This window comes from Bubalus kerabau, chromosome 11, assembly GCF_029407905.1.
Source record: "Bubalus kerabau isolate K-KA32 ecotype Philippines breed swamp buffalo chromosome 11, PCC_UOA_SB_1v2, whole genome shotgun sequence".
NCBI classification, from domain to species: Eukaryota; Metazoa; Chordata; class Mammalia; order Artiodactyla; family Bovidae; genus Bubalus; species Bubalus kerabau.
In genome coordinates this window covers 3,597,255-3,619,006 of record NC_073634.1, presented here as the reverse complement: position 1 = coordinate 3,619,006, position 21,752 = coordinate 3,597,255, and the positions used below count along the sequence as shown (strand labels likewise).

The window sequence follows — 21,752 nt, the reverse complement described above, 5'->3', positions numbered from 1 at the left end:
CACCAAGGGTCACAAAGGCTCAAACAAGACCTAAGTATAAACATTTTGAGTTCAGTGCCAAACACAAGGTGCTAGAAAAGACTGTTAAAAACACCATCAGATGGCTAACAAACACATGAAAAGATGCTCAATATCACTCATTATCAGAGAAATGCAAATCAAAACCAAAATGAGGTACCATTTCACACCAGTCAGAATGGCTGCGATCCAAAAGTCTACAAGCAATAAATGCTGGAGAGGGTGTGGAGAAAAGGGAACCCTCTTACACTGTTGGTGGGAATGCAAACTAGTACAGCCACTATGGAGAACAGTGTCGAGATTCCTTAAAAAACTGGAAATAGAACTGCCTTATGACCCAGCAATCCCACTGCTGGGCATACACACTGAGGAAACCAGAAATGAAAGAGACAGGTGTACCCCAATGTTCATCACAGCACTGTTTATAATAGCCAGGACATGGAAGCAACCTAGATGTCAATCAGCAGATGAATGGATAAGAAAGCTGTGGTACATATACTCAATGGAGTATTACTCAGCCATTAAAAAGAATCCATTTGAATCAGTTCTAATGAGGTGGATGAAACTGGAGCCTATTATACAGAGTGAAGTAAGCCAGAAAGAAAAACACCAATACAGTATACTAACGCACATATATGGAATTTAGAAAGATGGTAACAATAACCCTGTATACGAGACAGCAAAAGAGACACTGATGTATAGTACAGTCTTTTGGACTCTGTGGGAGAGGGACAGGGTGGGATGATTTGGAAGAATGGCATTGAAATATGTATAATATCATATATGAAACGAGTCGCCAGTCCAGGTTCGATGCATGATACTGGATGCTTGGGGCTGGTGCACTGGGACGACCCAGAGGGATGGTATGGGGAGGGAGGAGGGAGGAGGGAGGAGGGTTCAGGATGGGGAACACGTGTATGCCTGTGGCAGATTCATTTTGATAAATGCCAAAACCTATACAGTATTGTAAAGTTAAAAAATAAAATTAAATTAAACTAAAAAAAAAAAGAAAAGAAAAAAAAAAAAATACCATCAGAACAGTCTTATTGTGGATCCACTACAAGAGCCTGAAAGAAACAGGGAAGACAAGACTGGGACAACCAAGGACCAGCAAAGAGAACCAACATCTAGTAAATGGCACCTGTTCTTAAAAACAAACTTGAGAGGCTTCCCTGGTGGCTCAGTGGTAAAGAATCCGCCTGCCAATGCAGGAAACACAGGTTCCGTCCCTGGTGCAGGAAAATCCCACATGCTGCAGAGCAAATAAGCCTGTGCACCACAACTATTGAGCCTGTGCTCCAGAGCCCAGGGGCCTCAGCTACTGAAGCCCACACACCTAGAGCCCAGGCCCCACAATAAGAGAAGCCCCCAAAATGAGAAGCCCGCACAGCAAATTGAGAGTAGCTTCCACTTGCCACAACTAGAGAAAAGCTCGAGCATCAACGAAGGCCCACCATAGCCAAAAATAAATAAATAAATAAAAATTTTTTTTATTGGTCCACACTAAAAAAAAAAAAGTTTTTCCCCCCAAAACTTAAGCATGTTTCCTCATCACTGGAACAGGGATTGTAATACCTAATTTGACAATTTCTACATGTAAAGTACAGTTTTGTTAGTTTAAATCATGACAGGTCGGTTAGTAAAGAATTTGCTTAAAACCCAAGAGACTCCAGTTCGATTCCTGGGTCGGGAAGATCCTCTGGAGAAGGGATAGGCTACCCAGTCCAGTATTCTCGGGCTTCTCTTGTGGCTCAGCTGGTAAAGAATCCGCCTGCAATGCGGGAGACCTGGGTTTGATCCCTGGGTTGGGAAGATCCTCTGGAGAAGGGAAAGGTTACCCACTTCAGTATTCTGGCCTGGAGAATTCCATGGACTCTATGGTCCATGGGGTCACAAAGAATCGGACATGCCTGAGCAACTTTCACTTTGAAACACTATTTGAATCTAAGGCATCATTATAAAAACAGCAGGTGTCATTATAGACTTTCCACCACAATCATGGTGTCAAAATGAAAGCCAAGCAGGTTATCCTCACTGTGTAACACACTCTTGTGCCTTTTCCACTCATCTGAGGACAAAACCCTGCAACCCCAGCCTGACCCATGGCCCTTACACAATGGATCCCTTCAAACAGTTCTGTGGCTTATGGAAAATGCTCCTTTTTGTTGAGAAGGCAAAATTCAGAAATTTATTTGCAAGGTTCCTATTTGACATTCATGGCCAAGAATTAAGTCACCTAATGACCTTTTTGAAATTTCTAATCTATAAACAATATTTACCTTGCCAACTGGACGAGAAGTTCAACAAGTGAACGAACCCCTTCTCCCATTAGAGTGTTCAACTTGAGCTCTTCATAGACCAGGTGAAGAACAAAAAAAATTGCAGGTATGTGAGTGAAGAGAAGTGTAGAAGAGTCCAAACTGAGATTCTGGGAAAAATCCTCATCTTTCATCTGTGAAACTTCCAAAGGACTCAAACACAAAGATCTGTTCAAGAGATGACGCTCAACATTCTGGTGGTAGTCTGAATTTAGTAAATATTCCCAGTCCTAAGAAGAATAAAAAGGATATTAACTTTCTAAATAATTGTAATGTCACCATTAAAAAAGAAGATCAAATTCACGTAAAACAACTCAAGTTCCATTTTCACATTAAGTTGTTAACATTATTAAAAAAAAAAAAACCACCATGCTGAAAAATTGAAACCAATACCTAACAGCTAAGCAATTTCCAAGTGCCAGGAATAAATATTAAGACAAGCCACCTTTAAAAACCACTTGAATCATACCCTTTTAAGGAAGAGACTTTAGTAGAAGAATTCTACTACTTAAGCAGAGATTGAAAGAGAAAAATTTAATATTATTTTGGCAATGTCTCATGGGCCACAAGAAAAGGAAAGCCTAGAAGTGTAGACAGGCAGGTGTAGGGACCACTAGACTGATTTGGGTTTGGGTAAGAGGAGAGGTCTACTTGAATCCAGCTGATATACATGTATTTCCATGTTGACAAGATGCTGAGGCCAGTAACATGCCAAACAAGCAACTGAATTTTATATTTGAACTATACTACACTTTACAACTATTGAGTCTATTTTAGTTTCTACTTCATTTGGGGGATGGTCTTGATCCCTGTCTCCTGTACAATGTCATGAACCTCCATCCATAATTCATCAGGCACTCTATCAGATCTAGTCCCTTAAACCTATTTCTCACTTCCACTGTATAATCGTAAGGGATTTGATTTAGGTCATACCTGAATGGTCTAGTGATTTTCCCTACTTTCTTCAATTTAAGTCTGAATTTGGCAATAAGGAGTTCATGATATGAGCCACAGTCAGCTCCTGGTCTTGTTTCTGCTGACTATATAGAGCTTCTCCATCTTTGGCTGCAAAGAATATAATCAATCCGACTTCAGTATTGACCACCTGGTGATGTCCGTCTGTAGAGTGACACTGTACAGGAGACAGGGATCAAGACCACCCCCAAGAAAAGAAATGCAAAAAAGCAAAATGGTTGTCTGAAGAGGCCTTACAAATAACTGAGAAAAGAAGAGAAGCGAAAAGCAAAGGAGAAAAGGAAAGATATATCCATTTGAATGCAAAGTTCCAAAGAATAGCAAGGAGACATAAGAAAGCCTTCCTCAGTGATCAATGCAAAGAAATAGAGGAAAACAATAGAACAGTAAGGACTAGAGATCTCTTCAAGAAAATTAGAGATACCAAGGGAACATTTCATGCAAAGATGGGCTCAATAAAGGACAGAAATGGACTGGACCTAACAGAAGCAGAAGATATTAAGAGGTGGCAAGAATACACAGAAGAACTATACAAAACACATCTTCACGACCCAGATAATCACGATGGTGTGGTCACTCACCTAGAGCCAGATATTCTGGAATGCGAAGTCAAGTGGGCCTTAGGAAGCATCACTATGAACAAAGCTAGTGGAGGTGATGGAATTCCAGTTGAGCTATTTCAAATCCTGAAAGATGATGCTGTGAAAGTGCTGCACTCAATATGCCAGCATATTTGGAAAACTCAGCAGTGGCCACAGGACTGGAAAAGGTCAGTTTTCATTCCGATCCCAAAGAAAGGCAATGCCAAAGAATGCTCAAACTATCTCACGATTACACTCATCTCACATGCTAATAAAGTAATGCTCAAAATTCTCCAAGCCAGGCTTCAACAGTACATGAACCGTGAACTTCCAGATGTTCAAGCTGGATTTAGAAAAGGCAGAGGAACCAGAGATCAAATTGTCAACATCCGCTGGATCATCGAAAAAGCAAGAGTTCCAGAAAAACATCTACTTGTGCTTTATTGACTATGCCAAAGCCTTTGACTGTGTGGATCACAACAAACCGTGGAAAATTCTGAAAGAGATGGAAATTCCAGACCACCTGACCTGCCTCCAAGAAATCTGCAGGCAGGTCAGGAAGCAACAGTTAGAACCAGACATGGAACAACACACTGGTTCCAAATAGGGAAAGGAGTACATCAAGCTGTATACTGTCACCCTGCTTATTTAACTTATATTCAGAATACATCATGAGAAACGCTGGGCTGGAAGAAGCACGAGCTGGAATCAAGATTGCCGGGAGAAGTATCAATAACCTCAGATATGCAGATGACACCACCCTTATGGTAGGAAGTGAAGAAAAACTAAAGAGCCTCTGGATGAAGTGAAAGAGGAGTGAAAATGGTGGCTTCAAACTCAACATTCAGAAAACTAAGATCATGCCATCTGGTCCCATCACTTCATGGGAAATAGATGGAGAAACAATGGAAATCATGACACACTTTATTTTGGGGGGCTCCAAAATCACTGCAGATGGTGACTGCAGCCATGAAATTAAGAGATGCTTAATCCTTGGAAGGAAAGTTATGACCAACCTAGATAGCATACTAAAAAGCAGAGACATTACTTTGCCAACAAAGGTCCGTCTAGTCAAAGCTATGGTTTTTCCTGTAGTCATGTATGGATGTGAGAGTTGGACCATAAAGAAAGCTGAATGCCGAAGAATTGATGCTTTTGAACTATGGTGTTGAAGAAGACTCTTGAGAGTCCCTTGACTGCATGGAGATCCAACCAGTCCATTTTAAAGGAAATCTGTCCTGAATATTCATTGGAAGGACTGATGCTGAAGCTGAAACTCCAATACTTTGGCCACCTGATACAAAGAACTGACTCATTTGAAAAGACCCTGATGCTGGGAAAGACTGAAGGTGGGAGGAGAAGGGGAAGACAGAGGATGAGATGGTTGGATGGCATCACCGACTCAATGGACAGTAATTTGAGTGAGCTCCAGGAGTTGGTGATGGACAGGGAGGCCTGGCGTGCTATGGTCCATGGGATTGCAAACAGCCAGATATGACTGAGCAACTGAACTGAACTGAAATAGTTTCTACTTGTGATTTATTGTATTGTGTTGAGACAGTCTATGGTTGTAATGTGTACAGTTGTATTGTGTTGAGATAATCTATGGTTTCTTCAGAACTTGGAATTTATTGGTGTTTCTGTCAGGCTTAATACAGTGTATTATTCTAACTTAAAACTCTTGCAATAGACATAGAACCAATCATAAAAATTAAAAATTTATAAGTCAGACAACCAAAATAAAAATCTCTTCTCAGCAAAAGATACTGTTAAGCCACATAGTGGCAGAAAATATTTCCAAACACACATATGACAAAGAACTCATATCTAAAATACATAGAGAACTTTAGATCAATAAATATTTTTAAAATCCAATTTACACCTGAACGGAAACCTCACAAAAAGATACGTAAGTAGCTAATAAGCATGTGAAATAGTGCCTAACGTGATGAGTCATTTAGGAAAAGCAAATTAAAAGCACTTAGAGAAGCTACTTTGTACACACTCCAATGGTTAAAAGGAGAAACACTGACAGCAGATGTTGGCCAACTCATGTACCGCTGGTCAGAGTATAATATGGTACAATCAATTAGAACCCAGCAATGACCCAACAAGTGCACTGCGAGGTATTCATTTAGCCAAGAGAAATGAACATATAGGTCCACAAAGACTAGTTACTGAACGTGGGCACCAGCTTTCTTTATAATAGTCAAATAATGGCAATATACATCCACAGAAGAATGAATATAAAAACCATGGTATAGTCATACTACTGTCCCAGTAAGGTACAGACTACTGATATCTGCAACATCAATGAATCTCAAAAGCATTATGCTGAATGAGGGAAGCTTTACACCAAAGACTACATACTATATTATTTTACTTATATTAAGTTTTAGAGTTGGCAAAACTAACATATGATAGAAATCAAATCAGTGGATGGTTTGATTAAAAATGGCTCAAGAGAACTGTATAGAATCACAGAAATGTTTTGTCCTTAATAGCAGTGTGGATTACGAGTGTCTATTTGTCAAAACTGATCAAACTGTAAATTTAAGATCTAAACATTCCATTTATGCAAATTATACCTCAATTTTAAAAGAATGTGTTGAAACACAAGAATATATCCATGGAATCTGATATGTTTGAGAACTTAAACTAAAGAAACACTGCATAATAAATGCTGTCACTTAAGGTGATGAATTGGCAGTAAAACATCTATAAACTCAAATTTATAACATGCAGCACTATGTATATTTAGTAATTTTAAGATGATCATTAAAGAGAAAAGTAAATAAATAATCAGAAAACTTGACAGGCCCTATCCTTCAAAATAACTGCCATTCAGTATTAAAATAAGTAAAAGCTGTTAGAAATATGCACAAATCAACACGAACACCACAAATATGGGTGACTGGTACATGTATCCACAAATTAATTTGTATCAGCAAGAAAAAACAATGCTTACATCATCAGATCCCGTCTCAGAAGGCCTTGCCTTTTTGGGTGCAATGACTGGGGAAAGTGATCCTTCAAAGTCAAACTGGAAAATAACCCCAAAAGAGAAGACAAAAATCATGTAAATTTATCACTTACAACAGATCAACTTAAAGGACTCAGTAATCAGTTCTACCAATTATGGAAACTGAGGAATGACATCAAAATTCATTTTCTCATCTGGAAAAACATGATACGAATACATTTCTTCTAGGGTCATTGTGAAGATTAAATGAAATCATCTATATAAAGCATCTAGTCTGGTGCCTGGGCTCATAGGTTCTGCAACAGTAGCTTCCTTTCCTCCTCACTTCTCTCATGACATAGATCTTCACTCCATTGGTAGAACAAGGACCATTAGTCATATCCAAAACACACCCAGTCTCAAAGAATCAACCCAATGTTAGCCAAATGTCAGAGCTAAGCAAATATACATTTAGACATATATTTGGAGTCTGTCTATAGTGACAGCCCAACAATTCTCTGGCAGAAATGGGTGCTCTCCAAAATCTGAGTTCTCCTCTTTCTTCTGGACCCACAGCCAGGCTGCTGTATCCCAGCCCTCACAGTGAGATGTGGCCCTGTGACAGTGACTATCAATGAGAGTGGACGTCATCAATGCCAGACTAGTTCATGAAAACCTCCCATGCGTGCTCCCCTACGCTCTATCCCTCGCATCTGACTGGGTGGTGTCAACTCTAAGGTGATCTTTGAAGCCTCAGGTTGAAGAGGACAGATGCTCCATTAGCCTGGGTCCCTAATTAAACCATGTGGTCTGTTTACCTGCTAAACACTGTTAAAGGAACAAGATACACATTTCTGTTGTGTAAGCCACTGTATCTTTTAACGGCTTTCTGTTATAACAGCCTATCCTAATACAGTTACATAAAAGCAGTTTTCTAAAAGTTCAGCCTAATTCAATTTTCTCTGGCATAACCTTAGCCCCTTCTGCTACTTTGCACAGGCACTGAACTATTAGTTCTTCAATCATAACCGTATAAAAGGAAAATGGTCTATTTTCCTATGCTATAGAAACCTACATATTTATCAATCTCATTCATCTGAAAGTTGATTTATATATAAAAACTAAACATAAACAGCAATATTTAAAACTGAATATTTAAATATAAAACTGAATAAAGTTAATTTTTAGAACTGATCAAAAGAACAGGTTTTCTTATGAAGTATTCAAATAAAACAGCCCAAGAAAAAGACAAAATACTGTATGATATCATTCATTGTGGAATCTGAAATGTGACACAAATGAACCTATCTACAAAACAGAAACAGACTCACAGACAGAGAGAACAGACTTATCGTTGCCAAGGGACAAGAGAGGAGGGAGAGGGGTGGACTGGGAGTCTGGGGTTGGTGGATACAAACTATCACATTTAGAATATCGAAAGAACAAGGTCCTACTGTACAGCAAAGGGAACTATATTCAATATTCTGTGATAAACCATAATGGCAAAGAATTTTTTTAAAAGAATGTATTAAAAAAACACAAAAAAACTGAGCCCAACTTATATACAATATTATCAAAAGACAAAAATGACAAGAGTAAAATCAAAGCAACAAATGAAATGATTTTACCTGAAACTTTAACCAAATACAGCATGCATACACATACATAGTCTAAGACCCACAATCAGAAAGAACACCCCTGTTATGGTTATCAAATTCATTAAGACCTGGAGTTACAGGAAAGAATAGTGGAAACTGATACAGATACCTTTTTGTCACACATATGGATGTTTTATTTTCATTGTTTTAATATGTCACTGCTTAGCCAACCCTGTTATATAATCCTGTGGATCACTGACCTTGATCTATCATAATCTGACTACAAAATATTCATTTATCTGCTTTCTCCTGGGACAGTCCATTCAATGGGAGGAAGTATCTGTCTTGCCTAATGTTTATCTGAAAAGCCTGGCTTCATGCTTCGCCCACAGCAGGGACTCAATATCTGATGAAAATATGAGCATCCCAAAGGACAGAACAGTTAACCTCAGATGCAACCACTCACAGAACCTGTGAACCAAAAAGAAACATCATCTGGCCCAGAGCCGTCATTTCACATCAGTAAATTCAGGAAGGCCCAAAGAAATTCCAGAGTCACATAGCTGGTCATTGGCAGAAATTCTGTACTCTGTACTCTCCACCCTATTACTTTATTGAAAACAAAGAGGATACATCTGGACAAAACAAAATAAAAACTATTTGCCACTGAGGGCCACTTCATCCTGAGCTTTCATTGTAAGGACAGCCAAGACAAGGTTTAACTACGCAGTCATCCAAATAAATGTCAAAGCAACTCAGTCTCAGGGCTCATTTCCTTGTTCCTTCTCTTAGGGCTACCACGCAACAAATTAGTCAGAGAGTCAGATTCTTCTTTACAAAAGAAATAAGCAGCTGCGTACTTGGTCCTCTCTACAACAGGAAACATGAGGGGCTACTGGCCCTCTGCGAGGGAACGAGGCACAGTGATGTGGATTCATCAAGTCCTGCAGGACAGCAACACGCAGAAACTACAAGAAGCTGAAGCAGACTTATTCATATGTAGAAACCTTCAGTTTCTGTAAGGCTCAACTTTTTCATATTTAATAAAGAATGGAAAAATCTGGACTGAAGTAGCATTCACGCAATTGTTTGGAATAAGAAAACTGTCTATTTTCCCAGTAAAACTTTTCCCAAGGAAACTGCAGAAGGCAGTTCTTTCATATGATACAACATATATAAACTCTTAAAAACAATACTTCATTTAGATGGACAAGGGCTTTCATTCAGCACATGTTCACTAGGCATCCATCCTTGCCTGGCACTGCTATTTACCTTCCTAATGGGAGCAGAGACACACAAAATAAGTAAAATACACAGCATAGCATATTTAACGAGTGCTAAGAGAAAAATAAAACAGGTAACGAGGATAATAAGTGGGAGACAAGGGGTAAGTACAACTCTACACAGAAGAGACAAGGCAGGCTGCGCTGAGGCGACACCTGGCCAGGGCCTCAGCTTGTCTTGCCTGATGGAGGCATTTTCTCCAGCGTGCCTGTGCGCTCTGTCGGGTCTGACTCTGCGACCCCATGGGCTGCAGCCCACCAGGCTCCTCTGTCCATGGGACTTCCCAGACAAGAATACTGGAGTGGGTTGCCATTTCCTTCTCCAGGGGATTCTTCCGATCCAGAGATCAAAGCTGCGTTTCCTGCATTGCCAAGAAGATTCTTTACCACTGAGCCATCCGGCAAGACTGCATTTTTTCCAGAGGGAAGAGCAAGTGTGAAGACCCTAAGGTAGGAACACACTTGGACACGTTTGTCCTTGTTCAGGACAAACAATGGAAACCAGTGTGCTGGAGACAATGTGAGCGAGGCAGGGATGAATCAGAGGGTAAAAAAAAAAAAAAAAAAAATTGGAAAACCATCCTCATTTACCTATATAGAAATAATAAAAATTCTGAGTTGGCAAAGGTTCAGCACACCAAGAATAATCTGGGTCGTGAAGCAGGCACTTTTAAATGACATTGGTGAGAATGCTGATTGGACAGACAGTCCTTTTTGAACATTATTTGACCCAGTAATTCCTCTTTTAAGGTTCAATTCTTGAGAACTGACTAGAGATCTAAAGATTTGTGTACAGAAGAATGTTACTCAAATTACTCGTAAGAGAAAAAACTGATTCAGCAATGTTCAATTATTAGCTATTGGGGCCTCCCTGGTAGCTCAGATAGTACAGAATCTGCCTGCAATACGGGAGACCTCAGTTCTATCCCTGGGTTGAGAAGATCCCCTGGGTTGAGAAGATCCCCTGAGAAGGGAATGGCAACCCTCCACTCCAGTATTCTTGCCTGGAGAATCCCATGGACAGAGAAGCCTGGTGGGCTACAGCCCATGGGGTCACAAAGAGCTGGACACAAGCAAGCGACTAATACTTTTACTTTTTCACAATTATGACAAAGCCATATTGTAGCCTATTATAATGATAATCGGGGGAGGGAGGTTGAAGAATTTTTAATATGGGAAATTTTCATTGATATGATGTTTATGAGAAGCAACAATGAAAATGTTTACAGTGGTTATCTCTTAGTATTATCTTCTTTTTAATCTCTCCATTTTCCAAATTTTCCTCAGTAAGCACATATACTTTTATAATGAAGAAAAACAATGACTTTTTTTTTAATGGATTTGCTGGTATGAAACCCAAATGTACTGACAGGTACAGCTGAGTTACCTAGAGAAAGGTAAGTGTGATCTAGAGTGATTTCTTCAGAGTGAACCAGGCAAGGCTGTCCTGGGAAAGATCTCCAGAAGCAAAACAAAAACACCAAGACTGAAGTCCCTACCCTGCTGATTTGTAAATAACCTATGAAGGACCTGTAAGAAAGTTTCTCGGGAGGGAGATGAGGAGCTTAGTTTGTATCATTGACAGACTAGATATTTAGGCTAAAGTACTTTAAATCCCCTTCAAAATTAAACCTTCCTCACAGATCAAGCAATAATGTGGAAAAAGAGAGTCTGGGCCTCAAGAAAAGAACATTAAGCCATGAGTCAGAAGATACACCGTAGGCCCAGTTTTGAGCAAATCTCTAGTCTGTGATCTCCTTGTGACTCAGTTTCTTCATCAGTAAAATCAAGACTACTCCTACTAATCTAAGCATAATTTACACCCATGTTACAAGGATGAAATGAGAAATAACAAAGTGGTTTACGTTATAAAAACATAATGATTCTAATTACAAAACATTATCATTAAAGTAATATTTGACTTACAATGCATAGATACGATAAGCCTTAGCATTATTCCATTTTGATGAATAAGGTATGCCTACTAGTACACTGGCGTGTTACATACTCTGAATGTTGTATTACCAATTATGCAAACATCACACTGGTAACCGTGTATCTCAGGAGGAAAAATGATCATATGTACTCACATTTCTTGTCCATGCTAAGCGGTCTGTGTTATAACCCATCATGTTCATGAGACACGTCACAAATAAGTTCCACTCTGAGTGATCACTGGGCCCTCCTGGGGCACTGTGGACACTGTACCACTTGACGAGCATCTGAACCGCTATTTCTTTCGGCAGAATGAACTTAATCGCTTGCAAACAAGTTTGTACTATTGAAAGCAAAGATTAGTTTTAGTATGCTTTCTAGGCATGCATTTCTTTTCCCCTTTTACTACGGTTTTTAAATCACTGCTATATAAAGGTCAAGCACTATGAAAAGGGAACTGCCATTAAAGAGCTGGTGGGACACAAACCTGACCTAGCCAGTCATCTGACTCTGAATTTAACAGGGCTTGTGAGAGGTCTCAGAGCAGTGTTTTCGTCATCAATTTTGGGTCAGAAATAGAATAACCACATAGCCCAGGTTACCTAAGACAGAACTGACTGACATCTGTGGCCCCAACAGCTTCCCATTTTTGCTCTCAAAAATGTCCTAGTTTGAGCAATGAATTAAAGGTCATTCTAACAAAACCACACAATTTCTACATTTGTAAATTCATATAAAATAGTTTCAATACTTCAGTAAATATAGAATAATCAATACATACATCCTCAAATAAAAACACCCACCTAGCTTTAACATATGCTGTAAATGATTAAACATTCTGGTTAACCAAAGCTTTATAACTTTTCATTATTTCTGACAGCCCTGTTTCTATGGTGTTTTACATGCTCTCTGTCTTAAACAGATCAGTCAATACCATGTAGTCTACATCTTTCTTAATGGCTCGATACCATTAGTACGACAATCAGTTACAGCGCTACAGTGTCACACAGCGACTCCCTCGGGGGGCAAGGGCTAACGCTATGAAGAGGCCTAGGTCTGCTTTTAGCAGGAAACGGCCCCGACCTGCAATGTTTTTGTATACCCACATAATCTCTTTAGAGGATTTTTTCCTTCCCTTCCCAAATTCACTGTTACCAGGGCCCATCCTTAGCAGTATATGCTTTTTCTCATCAATTTGCTATATGTGTGCACACACAACCAAGGCTGGAATCAAATGAAACCAATGTCAGAAAACTAGATAACCAAGTTTGTCATGGTTGAATCCAAAATCAGTGTAAACCAGATACCAACTGAGGTGCTAAGGAAAGTTTTATCAAGTACAAAACCTTCTGTGCACGAACTATGTGACTTCTATTTGCTCCTACAAGAGTTAAGATTTCACTTTGCTTTTATTTATTTTAACTAATCCATTAATTGTTTTTATATATTTTGGTTAGGCTTATACTTCTTGAGATCACTGGCCAAATACCTTTTAGAAAAGCAAGGCAGCTCCATACCAACTCAGAATATCATCTACCACACTGATGAAGAGTACTTCCTAAAATGATAAAGGCACTCCAGCCCACTTGGCAAATTCCAGAGATCACAAAATCTGCCAATATTCTGCACTGGAAGTTGGATTTTGAAACTAACAGACATCCTGAATTTTCTTATATCACACAGGCATTGTTTTCTTAACTTACATTTGTTGGCAAATCTTTTTGATTACATGGTTTTCTTTATTCTACGTTCAGAAATATTCTCCACCTAGTACTTTCTAAATTGCATTTCAATAATTATTCAAGCAGACTCTGATTTTATCAAAATACTTCTGAGTATATTTTTGCTAAAATGTTAAGTTTTCCTCAAAGGCAATTATGTTAATTTCTCAATTATTCTTAACAATTGAGAGATTATTTTTGGATTAAAAACCATCAAATATGCCAAAATCTGTTTTGGTTGCTTGGGCTTGTTTCTCAGACTTTCTTGCAAGAGGCGTGTCCATATGCTGTGATCTCACTGCACGGCTTCCTCCCCGTGAGAAACCTCACAGAACTGGAACCAGCACGCGCTCCCGGGCCCCAGCCTTGGCGCACACACGGATGGCCGCACACAGTGCTCGGCAGCGCGTCACTGCTTCTCAGCGCAGGAAGAAGGCCCATCCCGCGGCTCCAAAACAGCAAAACGTTTAAAGCCCCAATTACTAATGTACATCAGCAATTACTCCAAATCTTTTAAATCAAACTAAGAACACATGAACGTGAGGTTTGATCCTCAACCATACCTAATTCAGAGGTGGCAATTTCAGGAATAGTGATCCTCACCATGGAGCCATTACTCAGTTCCTAGGGAGAAGATGGAAACGAATAAAGGCAAGTGAATAGAATCTGTTCATTCTAAGTCTCTGGATGTCTAAAAAATAGCTGATGCTTAGCAAGACTGTTTGCCTGTCAAAGAAAAATGCAATAAAATAAATGAAAAATAAGTAGTATTTTCAAACAGAACTGAGTACTTTGAAATTTCAGACAGAATAAATGTGCTTATTTGTAGAACATTAACAAAAACTCTTATCTTTAAACAAAGTGGCTAATTTTCATATAGACACTAAGAGTCACCATCACCAGAAGTCTCACTTTTAACAACAACAAAAAAATTGTCTATATTAAAATTGAACTGAATGAACAAGCTTTGTTTCCAATACACTTTTTAATAATATAAAAACTTTAGAAAAAAGCTGGATGAAACTAAAGAAAAATAGGGCAAAAAAATGATGTATTACAAGTGCTTTTAAAAAATCACATGGAATATTTGTTTGCACTTTTCAGAAAAAACTCTGCATTCTGACAAACTTTACATGACAGCCATAATTCTTGGAAAGCTATTCTACCTTTTAAAAATAAATGTGCACACTTACTAGCGTTACCCTGTTACGGACAGGGTCTCTTATAGAATGAATGTAAGTCCCGAGCTGTTGGAAAGTACAATCCTCAGTATAGAGAGAATCATGAAGCTTTGAAGAATCCCTCAGTTCTGGAACTGGGGACACCAGAACCTGTACAGGGTCATAAATACAACACGTGAAGCATTTTTGAGAAATTAGGATGAAGAAATTACATGTCTTTTTTGCATATGGTCTAACAATTGTACACAATGATTTTACACCATTCTGTTATAAGTATGACTAACTAGCCTTTCCCAAGGTCCCCACCAAGAGCAGCTATAAAAAGTCAATAAAAACAGGACATCTAATCGATGGCACTGGAGAGTTGTGGAGATAACCTGGACTTGAGGGGCCAAGATCAAGAGAGAAAGGAATCAAAAGTAAGTGGCCCCACAGTTTAATACCACTTGGGATCTAATACCACTTGGTCTATCTTTAATCCCAAGATAAACCCATCTGAAACACAAATCCTAACATTCTTAACTGCAAGCTCTAAAACCTATAATGTCCTACTGACTGCATTCAGAATGAAAAACCTTTTTATCCTTTATTCTTTAAGAGCATGTCAGGTGGAGTATAAATCCTAGCTCTACCACTTATGAGCTGTAAGTTTTTAGATAAGTAACCTCCTTGTATCTCCATGTACGCATTTGTAAAACAAGGATTAATATTTTCCTAATAAAGCTGTTTTAAGGGACTAAATGAGTTAATACACATATAATGCTTGGAACAGTATCTAGTACACAGATAATACTAGAATATCCCACCCCTTGCCCTGCCTTACCCAACAGACCACATGGATTTTTAAAAGTATTCATTCATTCCACAGACTTGTTGAGTCTTAACTTGTGTGCCAAGAGGTGGAGGTACAAGTATATGTTAGCAATGTTCTGCACTGACCTGCCTCCACGCCCACGCCCACGGGATTCCTCTTTACCTGAATGCCCCCTTCCACCTGCAAATATTCTATTTGTCCTCCAGGTCCAAACCAAGTCAGACACATCTCTCAGAGTTCCCTGTGCTACAAAGTAGGTTCTCATTAGTTATCTTTTAAAAATATGGGACTTTTCACAAATTTGTGTGTTATCCTTGAGCAGGGCCCATGCTAATCTTCTCTATATCATTTCAATATATTGCTGCCGAAGCGAGCATTAAATTATGATTTCTTAAAACAGACAGTACATCTGATTCACACAAGTAAATTGTGAGATCCCTAGATGAAAAAGAATGCATCCCTCTCCTCACTGTAGCATCCTCAAAAAGCACCTCACACATCACAAGGGAAGTCACTGTACGTTTACCGAATCATTTGTGTTTGAAAATATTCATATTCTACAAGCATTAGCTAAACTTCCAATTTTACAGTTCTTAAAACAGAAAAAAAGTTAACCATGGAAAGAGCTAATATTTGACCCAACTTTTCTAAAACACTATCAATTTTTGACAACACCTATTCCCCTTCTCACCTCATCCAGGGATCCAAGCAGCTTACTCAGAGGGTTAGTAGCAGTAACGCCGTCAAGCGGGGTGCTGGGCCGAGGCATCGTGTTGGACATGGTCAGGGAGGGAGCTGGCAGCCCAGGAATAAAAACCTTCCCCACCTGAAATAAATTTAAAAATGTGGGGAAAAAATATTAGCTTTCATGTATCATGTTCTTGAATCAAACATTAAGGCATGTAAGCATGTATTTCTTTTGCTATTTCAAAGTTTATGCTCACCACACACAACTAAAAAACAGGGAGAATTAAAATTTTAATAACGTATCAAATTCCACTATCCAACAACATCTTGACATAAATTCTTAGTCTGATTCCTTCTTTTCATTACTAAGAACTTTTTGAAGGCAGGAAACAGGGGATATATTAACACAGTTAAGACACTAAACAAAATTCAAGTATACCACACACTTTTCCACCTTATTGGAGGTAAAGGCAGCAGGCACATTAAACTTTCAGAGATTATAAGCATCAGTCTTATTAAGTCTCCTGGCAGAGAGAAAAAAGTGTCCTTTATGTCTCGGGGCCAAAAGAAATTAAGCTGAAGTGACACTCAAGAAATTAAACCCAACCTAGTCCAAACTGTGCTCTCCAGCTTGCAATCCATCATAAACTCTCAAACACTTCTTCCGCAGGAAACTAGGAAAAAATAAACTCCTCACTGACCTTAAAAGAGTGATTCAAAAATCACGCTAATCACTCTTTCTTTTAACTATCCATAGGATTCTCAGAAAAACCACACAGAAGTTCACGTCCACACAGTCTGAAAACCTTTTTTCTTTTTTATTTATTTTTAACTGGTGGCTAACTGCTTTACACTGTGGTGTTTGTTTCTGCCATACAGTGTGCTACTGCTAAGTCGCTTCAGTCGTGTCCGACTCTGTGCCATCCCATAGACAGCAGCCCACCAGGCTCTCCCATCCCTGGGATTCTCAAGGCAAGAACACTGGAGTGGGTTGCCATTTCCTTCTCCAAGGCATAAAAGTGAAAAGTGAAAGTGAAGTCGCTCAGTCGTGTCCGACTCTTAGCGACCCCATGGACTGCGGCCCACCAGGGTCCTCTGTCCATGGATTTTCCAGGCAAGAGTACTGGAGTGGGGTGCCATCACCTTCTCCGTCATACAATGTGAATCAGCCATAAATATACAAATGTTCCCCCCTCTTGAACTCTCTCCCAACCCCCTGAAAACTCTTGATAAGACTAAAAGGATATTCAGAACTAAAGTGGAATTTTAACAATATACATATTTATGTATATGTACATAAATATACTATCTGAATATACTACGTGAAAACGGATAAAAATTATATAAGTTGTCCAATAAAATCCTTAGGATTAAAAAATAAAAATGACAGTCAGAACTAGTATGTGGAGGTTTTTTAAAAAAAAAACATCAGCAACCACCCCTCCAGATCATAAAAATATGGAATCAGCACATTCTATGCTATTACTCCCACTAACTACCACCACCACAACAGGATCTGCATGAATGTGTGATACAACTAGCTAAGGGCTGTAGAAGGTGAGGAACGCTGACAGGCTGGGGGCCTGAGAACCAGGAATGAAGTATGAACCCCCACCTTTCTGTTTTCCTTTCTCTACCTCTCTACTTGAGCTCCCCTGGTGGCTCAGATGGTAAAGCGTCTGCCTGCAATGTGGGAAACCCAGGTTCGATCCCTGGGTTGGGAAGATCTCCTGGAGAAGGAACGGCAACCCACTCCAGTACTCTTGCCTGGAGAATCGCACGGACAGAGGAGCCTGGTAGGCTACAGCCCACGGGGTTGCAAAGAGTCGGACACAACTGAGAGACATAACCAGGACTTGCACTCTTGAGGGGCCTGCAACCCAGAAATGCTCTCAGGCACAGAACAAAAGAGAGCCCACAAATACCCTGCTCTTTTTGCCAAAACTTGGTCAGGAAGAGTGGCCAAGCAGGAAACAACCACGTTTGCCACATCTGCCCCATTTCAGTCAAATACACAAAACAAGCCACAGCCCTGGTGCCTGCCCCATCCAGACCTGCGGATGGAGACAAGGGGCGGGATCCCTCATCCCACCTTACTGGGACGAGGCAATGCTCTGCCCCAGGGCAAAGCCTGGAGGCCAGGCCTACCCTCTCTGAGCCCCTGCTCTGCAGTAACCAGGCAGCATGGCCTCCCCGCCAATGGCTCTGCAGCTGCACAGACTGCAGACGAAGCCCTGCTCTCACGCCAGGCATATGCCCCTCACACCTCCCCACAGTGCAGCAACTGTCGAGGGGGAGGAGCCTGGCTCTCATCCTCACTCTGTAAGAATAAGGTGGCCTACCTCTTCCCACCCTTCTTCCACAGACAGCCCCACTCTGTAGTAACTAGGCAGTAGGGAGTGAGGGGAGGGATGGGGAGGAAGGAAATAGAGAAAAGGACTTTCTAAATATGTGTATGAAATCCTGTGCAGGCCTCTCAGTGACCCCTGTGTGACTGACAAAGACAGAGTAAAACATTTGAGAACTAAACACCATTTAGTTCTCAAACTGGCCTCAAGGTAGGGTGGAAGTTCAAGCACACCACAATTTCACCACAGACCCAAAAAAAAGACCCAATCAGGAAAGGAGTAGCTTAACAAGCTAGAGAACTTTTAGACAATAATCAATCTACCCCAGACAAACACTGAGGAAAAATACTACCGCCTGTGAACAAAGGCCAGGTGGGAGGCTGGACCTCCATTCTCACCTGGCTCTAATGAGGCACTGATTTGGGGGAAAAAAAATAGCACTTTGGATTAGCAATAATGTAATGAAGACTGGGGCTTCCCAGGTGGGAAGCTAGTGGTCAAGAACACACCTGCCAATTCAAGAGAGGTAAGAGATGCAGGTTCGATCCCTGGGTCGGGAAGATCCCTGGAGAAGGAAATGGCAACTCACTCCAGTATTCTTGTCTGGAGAATCCCATGTACAGAGGAGCCTGGCAAGCTGTGCTCCGTAGGATCACAAAGAGTCGGACATGACTGAAGCGACTTAGCACTAACACTAAAGAAGCTTTGAGAATTCACACACTGCTGGAGGCAAGGAGTACAACCTTGCAACCTTGATACAATCTACACTTTGGAAAACAATATGGCACCACTGGGCTAAGTTGAATATGCATATATTCTAAAGACTAGGAGATACATGTTTTTTAAAAACCCTTTTAAGCATTGTTTAATCAGAAGAAACAGCAGAAACAACAAAAAAATCCTCATGGCTGGTACAGTTCTGGTGTAATCATACAATGGAAAACTGTGTAACAGGGAGTCAACAACGGCTTTGTGCCTACAAAAATATATCTAAAAATATTCAATAATATGATATTGAGCAAAATAGTCAAGTCAGAGAAGAGTATATGGTATGTTTCATTTATATGAAAATTCATATACAAAGAAACAACTTATTCTTTAGTGATATAATTGCAGAAAGTAGGAACAAAAAACCAGGGACTGATTTATGGCAAGAAAAGACACTGTCTACCTCTGGGGGATGAGGATGACAGGGGAGAGAACACCAGGAGACTAAAACTATGGGCAACATCCTATTTCCTAACCTGGGTAGAGGGCATATGAATGTTCACTTCATTATGCTTCAAATTGTGTATATTTAAATTTCATACTTTACACGTGTAAAATTTACATTGTTCTGTATATAAACTTCACAACTGTTTAAAAAGAGACAGCCAACATACTACATAGTATACATTTAACGTAATGCAACTTTACTAAAGCTCTGAGAGTTAACAAGCTTGACCATACATTAATTTTAAAACTACATTTTTTTATAAAACTTCAGTTAACCTTTTCTCCTTTTATTAAAAAATAATTTATCTACATTCATTGAAGCTTCCCCAACTGCACTGTGTTCATAATACCAATCCATCTAATGACCATGAGACCTAGACCTCCAAGTTGCTGTTGCTTAATCGCTAAGTCATGTCCAACTCCTCTGCAACCCCATGGACTAAAGCCCACCAGGATCCTCTGTTCATGGAATTTCCCAGGCAAGAATACTGGAGTGGGCTGCCATTTCCTTCTCTGGGGATCTTTCCGACCTGGGAATCAAGCTTGCATCTCCTGCATTGGCAGGCTGGTTCTTTATCACCACCAGGGAAGTACTCCAAATAAGGTTCAACCTAAACCAAAGGGTTCATTTTCAACTCTTACAGAAATCTTCTGCCAAATTCCACAGTCATGAGGTAACAAATTCTGAATATCAAACTAACACTAAAAAATAACAAAGAAGCAGTCCTACTAACAGCATGGGGTGCTATGAGCTACTTACCCGCACCACCCCTGTATACAGCACCAGGTTTCCACTGCTTTCCAGGACCAGCATAGTGTCTATCTTCTTGAAAAAAAAAAAAAAGCAAAAAAATTTTTTTTCCAATTGTGCAAATTATAAAGTACAAAGATTTTCAACTTCTCAAGAAATATGCCTGCATTTACCTCCACTGGCGCTGCATCCTTTGCCTGGATGTTGGTGACAGAGCCAAAGATGAGCTGTGTTTTATCATTACTCTCTTGAAACTTTACACATCTAAACATTCAAATTAAAAAACAAATACAGTATTGATACATGCAACAAACCTGTACTTATATTTAATTCAAAGGTATTAGGCTGACTGTTAAATGCCCATTTCAAAAGGTTACTTACTGTTGGGTTCCATATATATAACATCTTCAATGACAAATGACAAAATTACAGACAGAACAGATTAGTGGCTGCCAGGGATTGGGGACAGTGGGAGGTGGGTGTGATGTGCATGCTTAGTCGCTCAGTCGTGTCCAACTCTTTTGCAACCCCATGGACTGTAGCCCGCCAGGCTCCTCTGTCCAAGGGATTTTCCAGGCAAGAATACTGGAGTTATGATTTCCTCCTTCAGGGGATCTTTCCGACCCAGGGATCGAGCCTCTGTCTCTTGCATCTCCTGTGGCAAACGGGTTTCTTACCAGTGAGCCACCTGGGAAGTCTAGGGTGTGGAGCATGTGACTCTAAAGGGTAGCTAGCATGAGGGAGATCTGCGAGGTGATAAAGAAGTTCAGAATTTCAATTGTGGTGTTACACACAGCAACACGTGAGAAAACTTCATTGAATCATAGATACACACACACACGCACATGAGTACATGTAAACCTGATGGTTTGAACAAGGTCTGTGGACTGTACTGATGTCAATTTCCTTGCTTTGGTAATGCACTGTAGTTACGTAAGATGTTACCTCTGGGGACAAGTACTACATTACAACTTTCTATGACCTGTAATAATTTCAAAATTACAGGGTCAATACATTGGCAAATATATGAATACATATTTCACCTAGGAAGATAAACAAATGGCTAATCAGTGCATGAGAAGATGCTCAACATCATAAGTCATCAGGGAAATGCAAATTAAAACCACTTCAAACACATCAGAATGGCTACAATCAAAGAAAATAACAATATCAAATGCTGTCAAGGATGAAAAATTGAACACTCAAAAATTGTTGGGCGGAATGTAAAATGGTGCAGTTTAGTTGGAAAACAAATTTGGCAATTTCTTTAAAAGCTGCCAATGAGTCCTCTTTCCAGCATCTTTCCGTGCCACCAGAACGGTGCACATGAGTGTCCTGGCTGAAGCTCTCAAGAGTATCAACAAC

The 21,752-nt window shown here is 39.9% G+C and overlaps 1 protein-coding gene and 1 pseudogene across 2 annotated transcripts in view; both read right to left on the bottom strand.

Moving 5' to 3' along the window:
• The window catches only part of ANAPC1 (anaphase promoting complex subunit 1), a 99,157-nt gene that overhangs the window by 59,531 nt on the left and 17,874 nt on the right, over positions 1-21,752 (bottom strand). For both annotated transcript variants that reach the window (XM_055539294.1, XM_055539293.1), the window contains exons 12-19: positions 20,561-20,651; positions 20,397-20,462; positions 16,078-16,212; positions 14,585-14,722; positions 13,955-14,015; positions 11,826-12,013; positions 6,861-6,935; positions 2,298-2,566 (exon numbers count right to left, since the gene is read on the bottom strand). In XM_055539294.1, coding sequence (XP_055395269.1) covers positions 2,298-2,566; positions 6,861-6,935; positions 11,826-12,013; positions 13,955-14,015; positions 14,585-14,722; positions 16,078-16,212; positions 20,397-20,462; positions 20,561-20,651 — 1,023 coding nt within the window. The remainder of the gene's footprint in view (positions 1-2,297; positions 2,567-6,860; positions 6,936-11,825; positions 12,014-13,954; positions 14,016-14,584; positions 14,723-16,077; positions 16,213-20,396; positions 20,463-20,560; positions 20,652-21,752) is intronic.
• On the bottom strand, positions 15,664-15,762 carry LOC129623970 (uncharacterized; annotated as a pseudogene).